The sequence below is a fragment of the Schistocerca americana genome, chromosome 2 (genome assembly GCF_021461395.2).
Source record: "Schistocerca americana isolate TAMUIC-IGC-003095 chromosome 2, iqSchAmer2.1, whole genome shotgun sequence".
NCBI lineage: Eukaryota > Metazoa > Arthropoda > Insecta > Orthoptera > Acrididae > Schistocerca > Schistocerca americana.
In genome coordinates this window covers 211,214,748-211,233,741 of record NC_060120.1, presented here as the reverse complement: position 1 = coordinate 211,233,741, position 18,994 = coordinate 211,214,748, and the positions used below count along the sequence as shown (strand labels likewise).

The 18,994-nt window shown below is 39.5% G+C and overlaps 1 protein-coding gene across 3 annotated transcripts in view; it reads left to right on the top strand.

Moving 5' to 3' along the window:
- Positions 1 to 18,994, top strand: part of LOC124594815 (adhesion G-protein coupled receptor G6-like) — a 189,264-nt gene that overhangs the window by 69,470 nt on the left and 100,800 nt on the right. For all 3 annotated transcript variants that reach the window (XM_047133258.1, XM_047133256.1, XM_047133257.1), the window contains one exon: positions 15,169 to 15,406. In XM_047133258.1, coding sequence (XP_046989214.1) covers positions 15,169 to 15,406 — 238 coding nt within the window. The remainder of the gene's footprint in view (positions 1 to 15,168; positions 15,407 to 18,994) is intronic.

Genomic DNA, 18,994 nt, shown 5'->3' with positions numbered 1-18,994 from the left:
ATGTTGTTCATATTTTTGACAGTGGAAGGAGTAGGAGGAACAGACATTCATCAACGAATGTCAAAAGTGTACAGCAAACACTGCATGTCCCTTTCAAGGATCAAGGCATGACACAAGCACTTCAGGGAAGGACAGGTGTCATTAACCAATATGCACAGTCTGGAGCACCACACTGAATTACCAATGACATCGTCCATCTGGTGTATGCACACATTGCCCAGGACCACCGAGTGATAGTAAAAGCCATAGCCACCGTGGTCAGATTAAGCATCAGAAGAAGAGTTTATACCATCATGAAGGAATGACTGCACATGCACAAAGTGTGTGCCAAATGGGTGCCCCACAGTCTTCAACCACCCCAGGAAGCATGTCGAATGGTCCTCTGTCTTGCTTATCTGCATCATTACCATCATAACCATAAATCCAGCTCTCATCACTGGTGATAACCCATGACAAGAAGGTTGGATCATCAGATGCGGTCTGACAAAGGTCCATTTACACTTCACAGGCTGTGCCTTCTGATTGGCATTCAAGATCCTTGGCACAAATTTTGCAGCAGTACGATGCGTGCCCAATTCATCAGTCAACATTCGTTGACATGTCCCATAACCAATACCCACTTGATGCACAAGGTCCTGAACGGATTGACGTTGCTCCGCATGAACCAATTGTTGAAGTTTGGCAACAGTGTCTGGCATTGTGTGGCTAACAAGTCTTCCAGTGTGAGCATCATTTTTGACATCTGTAAGGCTGGCCCTGAACTGAGCAGGCCACTCAAACACACACATACGGCTCATGCTCTGTCCCCCAAACACTTGTTGAATCATTCAAGGGTCTTCGTAGCACTGTTCCTGAGATTCGCACAGAATTTGATACACTTGTGCTGTTCTGTTCGCAGCTCCATCGTAAAATCGCCACACACCAAACACAGAGTATTACGGAAATCACTGTGGGACATGCAACACATCCTCCCAGCTGAAAGCCATTCCACACACTGACTCATCAGATATGCAGCTCTCGCCATCTAGCAGTGCAAAGATCTACTACTCCTACTTTCCAGATGGCAGCACCAGTCCCAAAAATTTTGGATTCCTTCTCATAGTGATGTGCTGTTTACTTCCTATGGTTAGCATTGTACTTGCACGGCCAATCTGATATTTGTTCTCAACAGCATGTGTCACAATAGAGGCTAGTGTACAATTAATATTGGTACTTGATATGCAACTAAGAGGAATCCTCAGTTTTTATTCTACAAAATAAAATAATTTTAAGTGTTAGGAAGTCTGCCCTGCAAGTATTTGTCAGGAGTGTAGCCTCATACAGAAGTTAAACATAGTTATCAAGAGGAGAAAAAATTATTTGACAAGTGATGCTACAGAAGAATGCTAAAGATTAGATTTGTTGATCACAAAAAAAAAAAAAAAAAAAAAAAAAAAAAAAAAAAAAAAAAAAAAAAAAATGCTGAACTGAATTAGAGGGAGAAGAAATTTATGACACAACTTGGCTGAAAGAAGGTATCAGTTGATAGGATACATTCTGAGACATGATAGAATAATTAATTTGGTGATGGGGTGAAGTGTGGATGGGTAAGTGTAGAGAGGGGCCAAGCCTTGGCTACAGTAAGCGGTTTCAGTGAATGTAGGGTGCAGTAGTTATGTGAAGACAAAGAAGTAGAAGAGGAAAATGTTGTAATTGTGAAAGGCAAATGTTGCAGGTTCAAGTCCTGGTCTGGCACACAGTTTTCATCTGCCAGAAAGGTTTCAAATGAAGGCATGCCCTGCTGCAGAATGAAACTTTGTTCTGGAAACAGCCCCCTTGGCTATGGCTAAGACATTTCTCCACAATATCCTGTGTTCCATTAGTGCTAGTCTCACTTAGTTATACAGGGAAACGTCTGTGAAGTTTGTAAGGTATGAGAATAGGCGCTAGTGAAAGTAAAGCTGTGAGGACTTAGGGATACCTCAGTCAACAGAGCAAGTTCAAGTCCCAATTTGGCAAACAATTTAAATCTGCCAGATAATTTGATTCTTAGTCTTGCTTACAAGAAGTTCAACATCCATTCAGTTCTTTTACTTGAATGCCAACAAGAACTTTCAGTTACAACATTTAGTAAGCTCCAACCAGGCATAAAACATGGAATTAAGGACACAGACACACACACACACACACACACACACACACACACACACACACACACAAAGTAGTAATGTTCACAGCAAACAGCAGTAGCAAATAAATAGCTGATGAAATTCCAACTTTTTTTAAAAGAAACATGTCATTCTCATTTTACTATGTTAAAATTATGTCAGAAAAACGTAAAGCTGTACTACTATGTAAAGGCACTTTGTGGTTTAATATTGTTACCAAAAATCTTCAAAAGTTCTCAACCGATTTACTTCCAGTTTTTACCTGATACCCTGATAAACATTCTGACACATATAGGCTACACATTTTTTAATTATAGCGAAAGGTTTTTAGCAAAACTCTTAGAAAGTTATTGACTGATTTACTGCAGATTTTGACCCAATACTCTAATAAATGTTTGGACAGACACAGACTACACATTTTTTTCTGTGGTCTCTAATTATACATACACTATATTGATGAGAAAGATTGCTAGCAAAAATCTCGAGAACTTTGTGACAATGCTATCTCAAATTTTTACATGTTACTCTGATAAATGTAAAGATGGATATATGCTACTTTTTCTTTTCTCGCCATACATGTGGTGTGTGTGTGTATGTGTGTGTGTGTGTGTGTGTGTGTGTGCTATACCTCTATATATAAAATGCAATGTCTTGACTGACTGACCCTTCATCGTCCAACCCAAACCGTTAAGGATAGAAACTTGAAATTTGGAGAAGGTGTAGATCTTATACTGTAGGCATTAGTTAAGCAGGGACTTTTCAAAATTCAACCCTAAGGGGGTGAAATAGGGGATGAAAGGGTTTTTGAACAATGTTGCTATTAATGTAATTTTTAGCTTTGACTATGAAAACTGGTATTTGGTTTGTCAGTCATAGATAAAGAAATATGTGTTTCAGCATTTTTGGAAATTTAACCCTGTGGAGGCGAAATAGTGGGTGAAAGCTCTTCTTGAAAATATATCATTATTAAAGAACTACTGAAGTATTTTTAAAACTACATCTATGGACACTGGTATTTGACTTCTCAGTTACAAATAAAAAAAATGTTTCAGTGCTTTTGGAAACTGAATTCCTAAGGAGGTGAAATAGGGTATGAGATTTTTAATCAAAATATTTTATTGTGAAAGCATTCTTAAAGCTAAATCATAAATTTAAATTTCGCTTCTCAATTAGAAATAAAAAGATACATGTTTCACTATTTTTGGAAATGCAACCCCTATGGGCATGAAATGGGGGATGAATGTTTTTATGGAAATATTTCACTTTTTGAAGCTAAATATTTGAAAATGGATATTTGGCTTCTCAGTTAGAAATAAAACATGCGCATGTAACCGTTTTTGGAAATTCAGCCCGTAATGAAGTGAAATAGGGAGCAAAATGTTTTATGAAAATATTTCATTGTGAAGGCATTTTTGAAGCTAAATCTTTGAAAATTGGTGCTTGGCTTCTTGGTCAGAGATGAAAAAATACATGTTTCACTGTTTTTGGAAATTCAACCCCTAAGGGAGTGAAACAGGATCAGACTAATTCACTGACTCGTCATTGCCCAGGTCAAACCACTGTGGATAGAAACTTGAAGTTTTGAGAGGGTGTGGATCATATACTGTAGGCATCATTTAAGAAGGGTTTTCTGACATTCCACTCAAAGGGGATGAAATAGAGGATGAAAAGCTTTTTGAAAGTATGTTTCTATTAAGGTAATTTTGAAGCTAGAACTATGAAAACTGGTATTTGGTTTTTTGAAAGTATGTCTCTATTAAGGGAATTTTGAAGCTAGAACTACGATAACTGGAATTTGATTTCTCAGCATTTGTGGAAATTCAATCACTAAGTGAGTAAAATAGTGGATGAAAGTTTTTCTGATGATAAATAATTAGTATTTTGAAGGCTACATCTACAACAATTGGTATTTGACTTCTCGGTTAGAAATAAAAAAATAGGTATCTCATTGTTTCTGGAAATTCAACTCCTAATGGAGTGCAATAGGGAATGAAAATTTTTAAGCAAATAATTCATTACATAAAAAAATTTTAAAGCTAAATTTATGAAAATCAGTATTTCACTTATCAGTTAGATATAAAGAAATTGAAGAAATGTGTGATGAAATCAAAGAAATTATTCAGATAGTGAAGGGAGACGAAAATTTATTAGTGATGGGTGACTGGAATTCGGTAGTAGGAAAAGGGAGAGAAGGAAACATAGTAGGTGAATATGGATTGGGGCTAAGAAATGAAAGAGGAAGCCGCCTGGTAGAAATTTGCACAGACCACAACTTAATCATAGCTAACACTTGGTTCAAGAATCATAAAAGAAGGCTGTATACATGGAAGAAGCCTGGAGATACTGACAGGTTTCAGATAGATTATGTAATGGTAAGACAGAGATTTAGGAACCAGTTTTTAAATTGTAAGACATTTCCAGAGGCTGATGTGGACTCCGACCACAATCTATTGGTTATGAACTGTAGATTAAAACTGAAGAAACTGCAAAAAGGTGGGAATTTAAGGAGATGGGACCTGGATAAACTGACTAAACCAGAGGTTATACAGAGTTTCAGGGAGAGCATATGGGAACAATTGACAGGAATGGGGGAAAGAAATACAGTATAAGAAGAATGGGTAGCTCTGAGGGATGAAATAGTGAAGGCAGCAGAGGATCAAGTAGGTAAAAAGACAAGGGCTAGTAGAACTCCTTGGGTAACAGAAGAAATATTGAATTTAATTGATGAAAGGAGGAAATCTAAAAATGCAGTAAATGAAGCAGGCAAAAAGGAATACAAACGTCTCAAAAATGAGATCGACAGGAAGTGCAAAATGGCTAAGCAGGGATGGCTAGAGGACAAATGTAAGGATGTAGATGCTTATCTCACTAGGGGTAAGATAGATACTGCTAACAGTAAAATTAAAGTGACCTTTGGAGAAAAGAGAACCACTTGTATGAATATCAAGAGCTCAGATGGAAACCCAGTTCTAAGCAAAGAAGGGAAAGCAGGAAGGTGGAAGGAGTATATAGAGGGTCTATACAAGTGCGATGTACTTGAGGACAATATTATGGAAATGGAAGAGGATGTAGATGAAGATGAAATGGGACATATGATACTGTGTGAAGAGTTTGACAGAGCACTGAAAGATCTGAGTCAAAACAAGGCCCCGGGAGTAGACAACATTCCATTAGAACTACTGACAGCCTTGGGAGAGCCAGTCCTGACAAAACTCTACCATCTGGTGAGCTAGATGTATGAGACAGGCAAAATACCCTCAAACTTCAAGAAGAATATAATAATTCCAATCCCAAAGAAAGCAGGTGTTGACAGATGTGAAAATTACAGAACAATCAGTTTAATAAGCCACAGCTGCAAAATACTAACGCGAATTCTTTACAGACGAATCGAAAAACTAGTAGCAGCCAACCTTGGGGAAGATCAGTTTGGATTCCATAGAAATACTGGAACACGTGAGGCAATACTGACCCTACGACTTATCTTAGAAGCTAGATTAAGAAAAGGCAAACCTACATTGCTAGCATTTGTAGACTTAAAGAAAGCATTTGACAATGTTGACTGGAATACTCTCTTTCAAATTCTGAAGGTGGCAGGAGTAAAATACAGGGAGCGAAAGGCTATTTTCAATTTGTACAGAAACCAGATGGCAGTTATAAGAATCGAGGGACATGAAAGGGAAGCAGTGGTTGGGAAGGGAGTGAGGCAGGGTTGTAGCATTTCCCTGATTTTATTCAATCTTTATATTGAGCAAGCAGTAAAGGAAACAAAAGAAAAATTCGGAGTAGGTATTAAAATCCATGGAGAAGCAATAAAAACTTTGAGGTTTGCCGATGACATTGTAATCCTGTCAGAGACAGCAAAGGACTTGGAAGAGCAGTTGAACGGAATGGATAGTGTCTTGATAGGAGGATATAAGATGAACATCAACAAAAGCATAACGAGGATAATGGAATGTAGTCAAATTAAGTCGGGTGATGCTGAGGGAATTAGATTAGGAAATGAGACACTTAAAGTAGTAAAGGAATTTTGCTATTTGAGGAGCAAAATAACTGATGATGGTCGAAGTAGAGAGAATATAAAATGTAGACTGGCAATGGCAAGGAAAGCATTTCTGAAGAAGAGAAATTTGTTAACATTGAATATAGATTTAAGTGTCAGGACGTCATTTCTGAAAGTATTTGTATGGATTGTAGCCATGTATGGAAGTGAAACATGGATGATAAATAGTTTGGACAAGAAGAGAATAGAAGCTTTCAAAATGTGGTGCTACAGAAGAATGCTGAAGATTAGATGGATAGATCACATAACTAATGAGGAGGTATTGAATAGAATTGGGGAGAATAGAAGTTTGTGGCACAACTTGACAAGAAGAAGGGATCAGTTGGTAGGACATGTTCTGAGGCATCAAGGGATCATGAATTTAATATTGGAGGGCAGCGTGGAGGGTAAAAATCATAGAGGGAGACCAAGAGATGAATACACTAAGCAGATTCAAAAGGATGTAGGTTGCAATAGGTACTGGGAGATGAAGAAGTTTGCACAGGATAGAGTAACATGGAGAGCTGCATCAAACCAGTCTCAGGACTGAAGACCACAATAACAACATAAAGAAATATTTGCTAGGGGACTGAAAGTTGCTATGAAAATGTCTCCCCAAGAAATGCAATAGGCATGATTAACAAAAACTTTGGACTCTAACTACCAGAATTGCTTTTTAGACAGAAGTACATTCAGAAAAGACCATACCATAAGCTTAGACAGTGTTGCTATTTGTGAACAACAATTCAATGAAATAAAAACAAAAGTATCTCTGTGGGCCATACAGCCTATGCAAGTGAAGCTTATTTTTTAATTATTTATAATGTATGTCTATTTATCTGTCTACTTATACTTAATGTAATGTATAAAGACAAGTTGTTGATCAACATTGTTACCAAAAATCTCAAAAAGTACTTGGCCTATGTACTTCAAATTTTTCACTGTAGTCTAATAAACATTCAGATGGACATAGCTGCATATTTTTTAAATCTTTATGGTATATAAATATTTAATTTATACATTAAGGGGGAAAAGTTGTTAACAAAAATATCAAAAATTTTTGGCTGGTGTATTTCAAATTTTTCATAATAATCTAATAAATGATCTGATAGAGAAAATCTACATATTTTTCGATATATAAGATATATAAATATGTCTATAGCACATAAAGAGGAAACATTGTTAGCAAAAATGCCAAAATGTTCTTGACCACTTTAGTTCAAATTTTTTCCTGTTATTCTAATGTACTTTTGTATGGGCATAGGCTATATAATTCTTTAATATATGTAGGAAATGTTAGCAAAAAGCTCAAAAAGTTCTTGAACAATTTATGTCCAATTTTACACAAAGCTCTAATAAAAATTCGGACATACATGGACTGTATATTTGTAAATACAGTGAAACCTCTTTGTAACATTATTCCACGGAATGTTTTCCTTTATGTTACATTCATATTTTCTGGTCCCTGCCAAAGGCCCATATGCACAATGCTAAAATTTCCGCTTTAGTACGTTCCCTCTATACAACGATTTCCTACATGTAATGCTCATACTTTTGGCATTCTAACATATTATTTCCCTCTTTATAATGTTTAAGCAACTGGTGTCTATGCTTCATTTTCTGTTCTGTGGATATGCATAGGCTCCAAAAGGCCATGCTCTGTGCTACAGGATGGAAGTTACAGGATGGAACAATATGTAAAATAAGGGAAAGGCAACTACCCACCTACTGTGTAATGGATTGATGTGTGGGACATAGAAGCACTTAAAAGAAACAGCGTACTAGCTTTCAAGCATTTGCTCTTCTTCCAGCAGTACCACAGACAACCACACAGACCCTAAATTTACATTTATATTTATGGTAGTCATAGTTATTTTTTGAATATTTCCCTGGCAGTGTCTGCAACCATTACGATTAGGGCAGGATGGCGATGACAACGATGAAAAGACAGACATTTTTTGTATCGACCCTGGCTGGGAAGAAATGGTGAACATAGGGGGAATAAATTCCTATTAATGAAGGAATTTGAGCCCTGAAGATACACAGGAATTGTTTGTGAATAGATGTGTGGCACATCCCACAGATACTTCATTTCTGAAGAATGTAAAAGTGGCTTTCCTGGCAGCCAGCTGCAACATAAGGACTTGAGGATAATACATGTCCTGAAGCTTAAATACAGGACAGCTCTGGTAAGAAAGACTTTGAATACCATAGACACAAGAAAGCCAGGAAGCCAGTACAACTCACAGCTGAAGCTTAACATTTTACAAACTATGAATTTGGTAATGTATTCATTATGGGAAGTGAGTGCAGAAACTATCAGATACTGTTTTCAGAAAGCAGGATTCTATGAAATCAAGATGGTTGTTCCAGTGGAAGAAGTTGGATGTGAATTGCAAGAGTTCCATGAATTAGTAGGCAATAATTCTGTCTTTTGTTGAGTTTGCGACCACAGATGATCATGTTGTGGCAACTACAGGAGGGCTGAGTGTTGGAGAATTGATTGCTGAGAGAAGAATGGAAAAATGGAAGTAAAATGAAAGTGATAGTGAGGTGGAAGATGAACCTGTGCCCTCACATACAGAGGCAGGTGAAGGATTTGAAATATGCAGAAGGTTTATGTTGGCCCATAGACTTGAGGACACAACAATAGTACAACTTTCTCATTTGGAGCAAGAAATGGTTCTCATACAATCCGGAACAAGTAGGAAGCAAACATGTTTGTCTGACTACTTCAAAAAACATGTGATGTTCAAGTTATGCCAATTCATAAACTTTTTGCAAAAATTTGACTGAATTTTTATTTTACAAATTCATTATTAAAATACTTGATTTGCAGCTAATTCATTTTTAATTTTTACCATTTACTGTGTTTTTCTGTTGTATGTCCTCAGTAAAATTTGACTCAACTTTTATTATTATCAATTGGAAATTGTCATCTTTATAGTGTTTTCCTCCATACAGTGTTCAGAATTCATGATCCCTTAAAAAATGTTTTATAGAGGCTTCACTGTATATGTAAAGTATAAATGCATGTTTCATAATAAAGGGGAAATATCATTGGCAAACATCTCGAAAAGTTCTTGACAGTTTTGCCTCAAATTGTTACACAGTATTCTACTATCATTCAGACAATGTACATATTTTCTGTTAAAATTGACAGTGAGAAAGTAAATGCTGTGCTGTGAAAAAGCGCAGTTTCATTTTCTTTCTCACAGTCGGTTTTAACGAAGATATCACGGCATGTGAACCATTAGACAAATTGTTTCTTCCTCAGATATTCTTTCTCCTTGTATCAAAAATGGGAAATATAGGATAAAATAATTTCAATATTATGGAAAAGATAGATTTCTACTCACCATACAGTGGAGATATTGAGTTGCAGATAGGCACAACAAAAGCAATGTCAAACAAGTAAGCTTTCAACTAAAAAGGCCTTCTTCTTTAATTAGACAAAATAAACACACACACACAATGCAACTCACTCACACATGACCACTGTCTCTGGCTGCTGAAGCCAGACTGAGAGTAGCTGTTGTGATGGGAGATGCAATCTGGGTGGTGGGGGTTAAGAGAAGGCTGAGGCATGGATGGGGGAGGGATGATTGGATAGCATTGGGGGACAGTAAAGTGCTGCTTATGGAAGCGTACAGAGATGAGATGGAGGGTAGGGTAGCTAAGTACAGTTGGGAGGTTAGACAGAGGGCGCGGAGGAGGCCCAGTCGAAAAAGAGACAAACAGAAAGACTGTGGGTGCAGTGGTGGAATAGAGGGCTGTATAGTGTTGGAGAGGGAACAGGGAAGGGGATAGGTGGGTGGAGGATAGTTACTAAAATGAAGGTTGACATCAAAAAGGTTCTGAGAATGTAGGATACATCGCAGGGAGAGTTCCCACCTGTGCAGTTTAAAAAAGCTAGTGTTGGTAGGACAGATCTAGATGGCACAAGCTATGAAGCAGTCATTAAAATGAAGGGCATTGTGTTGGGCAGAATGCTAAGCAACTGGATGGTCCAGATATTTCTTGATCACAGTTTGTCAGTGGCCATTCATGTGGACAGACAGCTTGTTGGTTGTCATGCCCATGAAGAATGCAGCACAGTGGTTGCAGCTTAGTTTGTATATCATGTTACTGGTTTCATAGGTAGCCCTGACTTTGATGGGATAGGCAATCCCTGTGATGGGACTGGAGTAGGTGGCAGTGGGAGGATGTATGGGACAGGTCTTGCATCTAGGTCTATTACAGGGGTATGAGCCATGAGGCAAGGGATTTGGAGCAGGGTTTGTGTAGGTTCAGTGGGCAGTGGAATACCACAGTGGGAGGGGTAGGAAGGATAGTGAATTGGACATTCCTCATTTCAGGGCACAATAAGAGGTAGTCAAAACTCTGGCAGAAAATGTGGTTCAGTTGCTCCAGTCTGGGTGACACTGAGTTGAGAGTGGAATGCTCTTCTGTGGGCAGGGCAGACATTGTGACTTTGGGAGGTGGGGGGGGGGGGGGGGTTGGGGGAGCTGACTAGAGAGATAAGGCACAGGATATCTGATTCTGTACAAGGTTAGGAGCATAATTTCTTTCTGTGAATGCATCAGTGAGACTCTTGGTATATTTTAAGAGGGACTTCTCATCGCTATCGATGTGATGACCATTGGTGACTGGGCTGTATGGGAGGGACAGCTTGGTATGGAACGGGTGGCAGCTATCAAAGTGGAGGGATTACTGTAGTTAGTAGGTTTGATATGGACAGAGGTACTGATGTATCCATCTTTGAGATGGAGGTCAACACTGAGGAAGGTGGCTTGTTGAATTGAGGAGGACCAGGTGAAGTGAGTGGGGGAGAAGTTGTTGAGAGTCTGGAGAAATGTGAAATGGGGGACCTCACCCTCAATCCCTATCATGAAGATGTCATCAGTGAATCTGAACTAGGTGAGGAATTTGGAATTCTGAGTGGTTAGAGAGATTCCTCCAGATGGTCCAGGGATAGGTTTGCATACGATGTTGCATGCAGGTGTCCATTGCTGTACCCTGGATTTAATTATAAGTGATGACTTCAAAAGAGAAGTAATTGTTGGTGAGGATATAGTTTGTCATGGTGACCAGGAAGGAGGTTATCGGTTTGTAATCTGTTGGGCACTGGGAAAGGTACTGTCCAATAGTGGCAAGGTTGTTAGTGTAAAGGGAGGTGGCATCAATAGTGTCAAGCAAGGCACTGTGTGATAAAGGAACAGGAACTGTGGATAGTCGGTGGAGGAAATGGGTGGTATCTTTTATAGAGTGGGGTAGGTCATGAGTGATAAGCTGAAGATGTTGATCTACAAGAGCAGAGATTCTCTCAGCGGAGGCTCAGAAACCAGCTGTAATGGGACATCATGAGTGGTAGTGTTTATCAACTTTACAAAGTATATAGAAGGTGGTGAGTGGTTTGGGTGGGGAGGGATGAATCTGACAGCTGTCAGTGCCCTTCTGCCAGGTAATCCTTGTGGTTCAAAAGAAAAGTGGTGCCGCCTTTGTCAGCAGGTCAGGATCAGTTTTTAGATGGGGATTGCAGTTCTTTCTGTAGATGTGAGATTAGCTTGCATGTTGTGGGATTTGGGGAATGATGGTGGAGCAAGGTTTGAGGTTAAGAAATTCTGGAAAGTTAACAGGGGTTGATTTGAAGACAGTGGTAGTGGATCACAGTTGGATGGAGGAGTGAACTGAGTCAGGCAGGGTTCAACATTGGTCTTTGGTTGAGTCTGATTGATAGGGTTGGTGGCAAAAAAGTGTTTCCACTGTAGGGACTGGGAGAAGGAGAGAAGGTCTTTAACAAGCCTTGCATGATTGAATTGAATTTGGAGTGGGGCAAAAGATGAGGCTGTTGGGAAGGACTAACAATTCTGTGGAAGAAAGGTTCATGACTGTATTTTGTGTCTGTTTATGTTCCGGATTTTGTATGATGGTGGAAGGGAGTTTTTTGAGGATGGGGTAAGTGTAGTAGGTCTATGAAGCAGGGCTTGTCAACTATGAGAGGATATGGGGGCAGTTTGGAGGTTGTTGTAGAGATGGTGGATAATGGTAGTCCAAGGCAAGAGCATGAGGTGAATAGGTTGGAAAGTTTTTTGAGGGGGCATAGTGAATGGTGCACTGGCTCCTGGAGGGAAAGAGCTTCAATGTGTGAGATGGGGTCCAAGAATTTGGGAGTGCATAGCAGGAGAATTTTATGGATGGAGAGGAGGTATTGCAAGGAGTATGGGCCTGACTGACAAGGTTTTGCTGGGCTAATGTCAGTGAGGTTAACGACTGGTGGAATCTGAACAGATGAAGGTCATTGTGGAATGAGGTGCTGCAGCCAGAGATGTGTAATTTGATGGTAAGGCCATTTGAGGCGATTTTATGGGTCAAGCAACAACACAGGAAAAGTATGTGGGACTGGGCTCTGGTTAGGAATAAGGAAATTTCTCTGTACTGGTGCAGATGGAAGGGCCAAGGATCTATATTGGACAGTAAAAAACGTAAAAATATGCAAATAACATAGAAATATGTGCAAAAAAATCCACAAAAATACACCAAAATATGTAGGAAAAATCACAAAAAAACAGAATGGATGAAATGTGGGGAAACAAAATGAAACCTGAGGCAGTAGGCCAATAGTGAAAGGCGAAAACCCACTGAAATCAATGTGAAAACACAATTAGATCAAAGGAAAAATAATTAAGAAGACTGTAATGTGGATGGGTATCTATGAGGAAGGGGTACAGCTGGTGTGACTAGATTAGGTGAGGTTAGTATGTGCAAACTGGAAAAAAGGAAGAGAAGGAGTTGGGAGGGGGGGGGGGGGGGACGGGTTGGTAGGACGAGGTACAGGTTTTGTGGCGCAGGAAGGCACAGCAAATAACATGCAAAAATACGTAAAAGTGATGCAGGAAGAGTGATCAATTTGAAGGTCTAGGGTTAATGACATCAGTGAGAGAAATGTAGCACATGAGATGCTGCACCAGCAATCTGTGGGCATGTGGCTGTGTGTTGCGGCAGCAAAGACAGTTGCTACAGTGTGGCTCTTAAGTAGGAGTGTGTGGTGCAGTTAGGAAGGCAACAAGTGAAACACAGGAAAGCAGAGAAAGAAGGACAGACACTGAGTATTGTAATGCATTAGAAAATAGTAACAAAGGAAGGCAGTACTTGTTATGGGATGGAAGAAAAGCCATTAGGCAAAATCAAACAGTGGGAAATCCAGGATGAAATAATGACAATATTATAAAAAGAATAGATTGCTACTCACCATATAGAGGAGATGCTGAGTCACAGATAGGCACAACAAAAGAAAACTGTCAGCTTCTGCTAATGTATTACTATACTCACTGCCCATCCTTCTTTCCTGAGCATGCTTCCCAGCAAAAATTTCTTCATTTTATTGAGTTCTTAAAACTCTGTGCCATTTGGATCCTTCCTACCAACACCACGTTTTCTGAATTGTGCAGAAGGGAACTCTCCTTACAAGATCTCCTACATTTCCGTAACCCTCCTCCCCTCAATCTTCATTAGTCATTAGCCTTCACCCATCCATCCTCTTCCCTGTTCCCACCCCAACTCTATACATCCTTCTGTTCCACCAATACACCCATAGTCTTTTTACTTCTCTACTTTTCCACTACCTGCCACCCTCCGTCTAACCTCCTGATAGCACCTAGCTGTCCTACCCTCTCTCCACCTTATCCCTTTGTGCTCCCACTAGCAGCAACTTACCACCCCCAACCCCGCCCCTGCTATCTTTATCCCTCCTTACCCCCATGACCCAGATTGCTTCTCCCATCATGTGCAGCTGCTCACAGTGTGGCCTCAGCAGCCAGAGACAGTGGTCATTGAAAGTGAGTTGCATTTGTATGAGAGAGAGAGAGAGAGAGAGAGAGAGAGAGAGAGAGAGAGAGAGAGAGAGAAGGAGGGTGTGTATGTATGTTGTCCAGTCTGGAAGAAGGCCTTTTTGGCCAAAAGCTTACTTGTTTGACAATCTTTCTCTTTATATATAATTTTAAACAAAATGCATAATGGAGTGCTCTTTTGTCTTCTTCATTGCAGACAGTTTTAGGAATAAAGAGGAATATTGCATTTATGGTGCATCCACTTGTGATTAGAAAACTACTGTGAAATATAAATCTGTGAAATATGAATTATCCAAAACTTTGCAGTCCTATCCACTCACAGACTAAAACTATAAGAAAAACCATCATTGAAGCTACTATCCTCACAGATGCAGCAGTTCGAGAGGTCTCTCCTGTACCCCTCATATTGATGACTCCAATCAATTTACCTATTTATTTTAAGCAACCTCATTTCCCAATTGAAGTTGTGTTTGCAATAAAAATAGACAAGGCTCATGTCAGAGAGAGAGTGGGAGAGGAGGAGAAAGGGGAAGGAGGAGACTGTCAGAGAAGGGGGTGAGGAGAAGTTGGAGAGAGATTTTTTTCGGAGGAGGGGGGGGGGGGGATTGGGAGATGGACAATGAGAGTAGGAGGAGGGGGAGATGGACAAGAGAGGGAGGAGGAGAAGGGGAAGATGAACGAAGGGAGGGAGAGGATGACATGAACAGAGAGAGGGAGAGAAGAGATTAGGACATATATACAATTCCCATACATATTCAGTTATTGTGAGGCTTTTCCATGTTAGCTGGTAATTTATATTAAAGAAAACAACTGTTTAGATCTGTTAAGCTCTATCTTGACTCAGCTGACATTCTTGAAGACTGCTGTTCAAGGTATTTGTCAGACCATGATGAATGAATGAATCAATCAATAAAATAATATTGGATCATAAATCAGTCAAAATGCACACATGTGTTAACTCTTGTACATAATTATGCACAATATAACAAGTACATTTTTTTGAGATGAAAAAAATTTTAATGTGTGTAAATGAAACCGAAAACTGTATAATACCACATAATATACAAAGGTGACTGCTTTAATCTCATATTTATTGTACACCACAATAAACTGATAAGATATTTATTTACAGCCAAGTTATTCTTCATCTCATTGGACCTGTCTCTGATAACATAAAGAACCTTATAAAAAACAGCACCTCATATGAGCTAATCGGATTGCACAGTCTTTGGCATTGTGATGAAGAACCACCCCTTTGGCATTTAACAAATGCTGACAGGAGAACTATAGCAACTGATGGTACAGCTTATCGTATGTGCTATGGTAACTTTACCTCAGGTGCTCACTGGGGACCAGTAATGAAGCTGAAGGTAGGTACTCATGTTTGAAAGTATGAGAAAGCTTTTCATGTATGTTTAAAGTGCAAACAGTTTTTTGTAAAGTATTTGTCTTGACAAAATATGAATCTCTAACAATTTTTCAAAGTGAACATGATACTGATAGAATATAAATAATGAGAAGAGGAAAGACAACAAAACCATTCAGGATGCTGAATAAGCATTGAGCATTGGTTAGGCACATAGAAGATGATAACTGCAGCTCAGCTTGCAATGTAGAGATGTGGGACTGACTCCAGCCCACCCACTCCACTCAGGACTTCCATTCCTGAGTGCTTACTTATGATGAAATTAGCTGAGAAAACTGCCATTGCCTAGGTCAGAATATATGTCACGGCAGAAAGAATGAATACCATTCTAGGTATGAAATGCCTACAGATGTATATGTCATTGAGGATATTATGAGTGTAGTTATGCTCTTAAGAATCAAACAATGGAAACTCCAGGTAGGAATACAACAATATAGGAAAAGACAGATTGCCACTTACTGTAAAGGAGACATGTCAAGTTGCAGACAGGCACAATTAAAATGCACTCACATAAAGCTTTCAGCCACAGCCTTCATCAGTAAAATATGCATCCACACAAACACACACACACACACACACACAAATGTGCGCACGAGCAAGTACACCTCATGCGCACACAACTGCAACAAACTGGAGTGTCTCGGGCTGGAATCCTATCCATTCATAAATTAAAACTATAAGAAAAATTGTCATTGGAGCTACTATCCTCACAGATGCAGCAGTTAGTGAGGTTTCTCCTGTACCCCTTGTATTAATGATTCCAACAAATTTACCTATTCATTTTAAAAGTAACTTCTGCCCAAGATGCTGGAGTTGGTAGCGTGTGCATGGGATGTGCTTGCTTGCGTGTGTGTGTGTGTGTGGGGGGGGGGGGGTGTCTTTTACAGATGAAGGCTGTGGCCAAAAGCTGTATGTGAGTGTCTTTTAATTTTTCCTGTCTGCAGCTTGAATGTCTTCTTTACACTAAGTATCGTGTTACTAAGGTAGTTTGGTCATGATGTGTGGCATTGAGTGAGTGTGGTGGGCAAAAATCTGTGAAATATGGAGCAATAAATACTCTTAGGTAAAGCTAAGTAATATATGACTTACAAACTTTACCATGAATGTGGAAATGTTTTTATTGTTTCCTTCACAATGCAGTGTAATGGTGACAGCATCCTCAACATGTTTCATCCATTCTGTGATGGATGATAATACTCATGAAGAATAATGCAAAAGAAGAATAAGCAAAGTGATTGACAAAAACATGCTAAATTATGAAAAGGAATATACCCAAAAAGAATAAGCAAAATAATTTTCTGAAATCACTGTAGTGTACCACTCGATTATTCATTTGTTGCTTTCAAGTATTTTTATCTTTGAGTGTATGTGAATTTTTTTCTTTGTGTATCTGTTGATTTTTGGTAAAGTGTGAATGCCAAAAGCGTTCTGAGAGATTAGAAACTGATCTGTTTGACATTACACATGATGATTAAAGAGTGAATGATGAAATGGGCAAGCATCATATTATGTCGGATGAATAAAACTATAAACACATTTTCACATGTATGGTAAATCCCATATGTCACGGAGTATATAGCTTTCCCTAAAAGTATTTATCACTACATATTTCATGGATTTTTTCTCACCACGCTCACCTCCTGCCATGCAAACTCCCACAGCTTGAGACCAAGGGCTATCTCTACCACAACAACCACAAGTGGGTGGTCAGGGAGAAAAATCTGTCTGTATGTACATATATATATAGGTGTAGATTAATGGGATTGGTCCCCTCTCACACATTCTTCTCCTCCCCACTTTTTTCCCCCTGTATCTTGCATCTCTCTGTGTGTTCATCACTGCCACCCAGTTTGAAACAATTACCCACATCAGTCAGGAAAGAATGTGGGTTGTTTGATAGCTCGTAAAGTCAGTGGTTGGCAATTTTTGGAGCTCTACTTACTTCAGCATCTACATTCTGTTGTTCATATCAAACAAAAATTCAGTTGAGAAAATAAATAAATAGTGAAGTAGTATTCATGGGCTGTGCTTACCACCAGGAGGCAAAATGTTTAGTACAGCTGATGAAAAAAAAAGGAGAAGTGACAACACACACCTGGTTCTATACAGTAATCAGCTGAAACATTGTGACGCTGCCCACTGTGACATTGGATGTCACCTGGCGGCATAGTGGGCCCATGACATGGTAACAAAAGTGTGTAAGTGGAACAGACATGGGCGGGGGGATCACCCTAGCGAAGATGTGGGCTGCAAATAGCGAAATCTCTTGAGGTAACTGACTTTGACATAGGGAGATTATTATTACACAGAACCTGTGAATGAGTATCTTGAAAATGGTGAAGCTGGTCAAATGTTCACATTCTACTGTTGTGAGCATCTATGGAAAGAGGTGGAAGGACAGTGAAACTACTACTAGGTCCTAAATGTTGGACTCTCTTGACTCTTCATAGAACATGGGGTCCAGTGGCTTGCCTGCTCTGTAAAGTAGGATAGATGGTTATCTGTGGCACCTCTGTCAAAAGAGCACAATGCTTGTGCATGCACAAATATTTTGGAGCACACTGTTCATAGTACACTGTTGAACATGGAGCTACACAGCAGACCACCCTTACATGCTCACATGTTGACCCAACAACATCATCAATTACGATTGCAGTGGACACAGGACCATCAGGATTCAACTGTCAGCCAATGAAAAGGTTCTGGTGCTTTGAGTAAATCACATTTTTGCTACACTAGGTTGATGGTCATCCCCACAAATGCTATCATCGTGGTGAATGGCAGCTTGAAACAAGCAACACACCATGCACACAGGTTGGTGGGAGGAGTATTATGTCATGGAAGATGTTCTCCTGTACTTGTGTGGGACTTGCGGTAGCACTCAAAGACATGCTGACAGCTGCGGACTCCCTGCATCCTTTCATGCTTGATGCATTCCCCGATGGTGATGTCATGTTTCAGCTGCATAACTGTCCATGTCTTGGAGCCAGAATTGTGCTACAGTGGTTTGAGGAGCATTATAGTGAACTCACATTGATGGCTCAGTGACCAAATTTGCCTGCTGTAAATCTTAGGGAGCCCATCTTGGTCACTATTGGGCACCATCACCTTCTACACAAATCAACAACCATTATTTGCACTAATTACATGACCTGTGTGTAGACATGTAGACATACCTCTGCAAACCTACCAACAAACTGTTGGATTCCTGATAATCAAAACCAGTGATGTATTTCATTCCAAAGATAGACAAACAAGCGGTTAAGCAGATGATCATAATGCTTTGGCTCATGAGTGTATATGAAGACTGAAGTGACAAATGAAAATTTGTACGGCTGGGATTCAAGCCCAGGTGCTAACCACTACACTACCTTGGCACAGCTGTTTTACACAGCTGCACAGATTACCCTAGCATGCCTATCTCCTCAATTCAGATTCCTATTCACACATCAGCCCATTTGGCATTCCCCTTAATCTTGAACACCTTCGCAGAGGCTCTCCAACTATATTGAAATAGCACCTCAGTATCGAA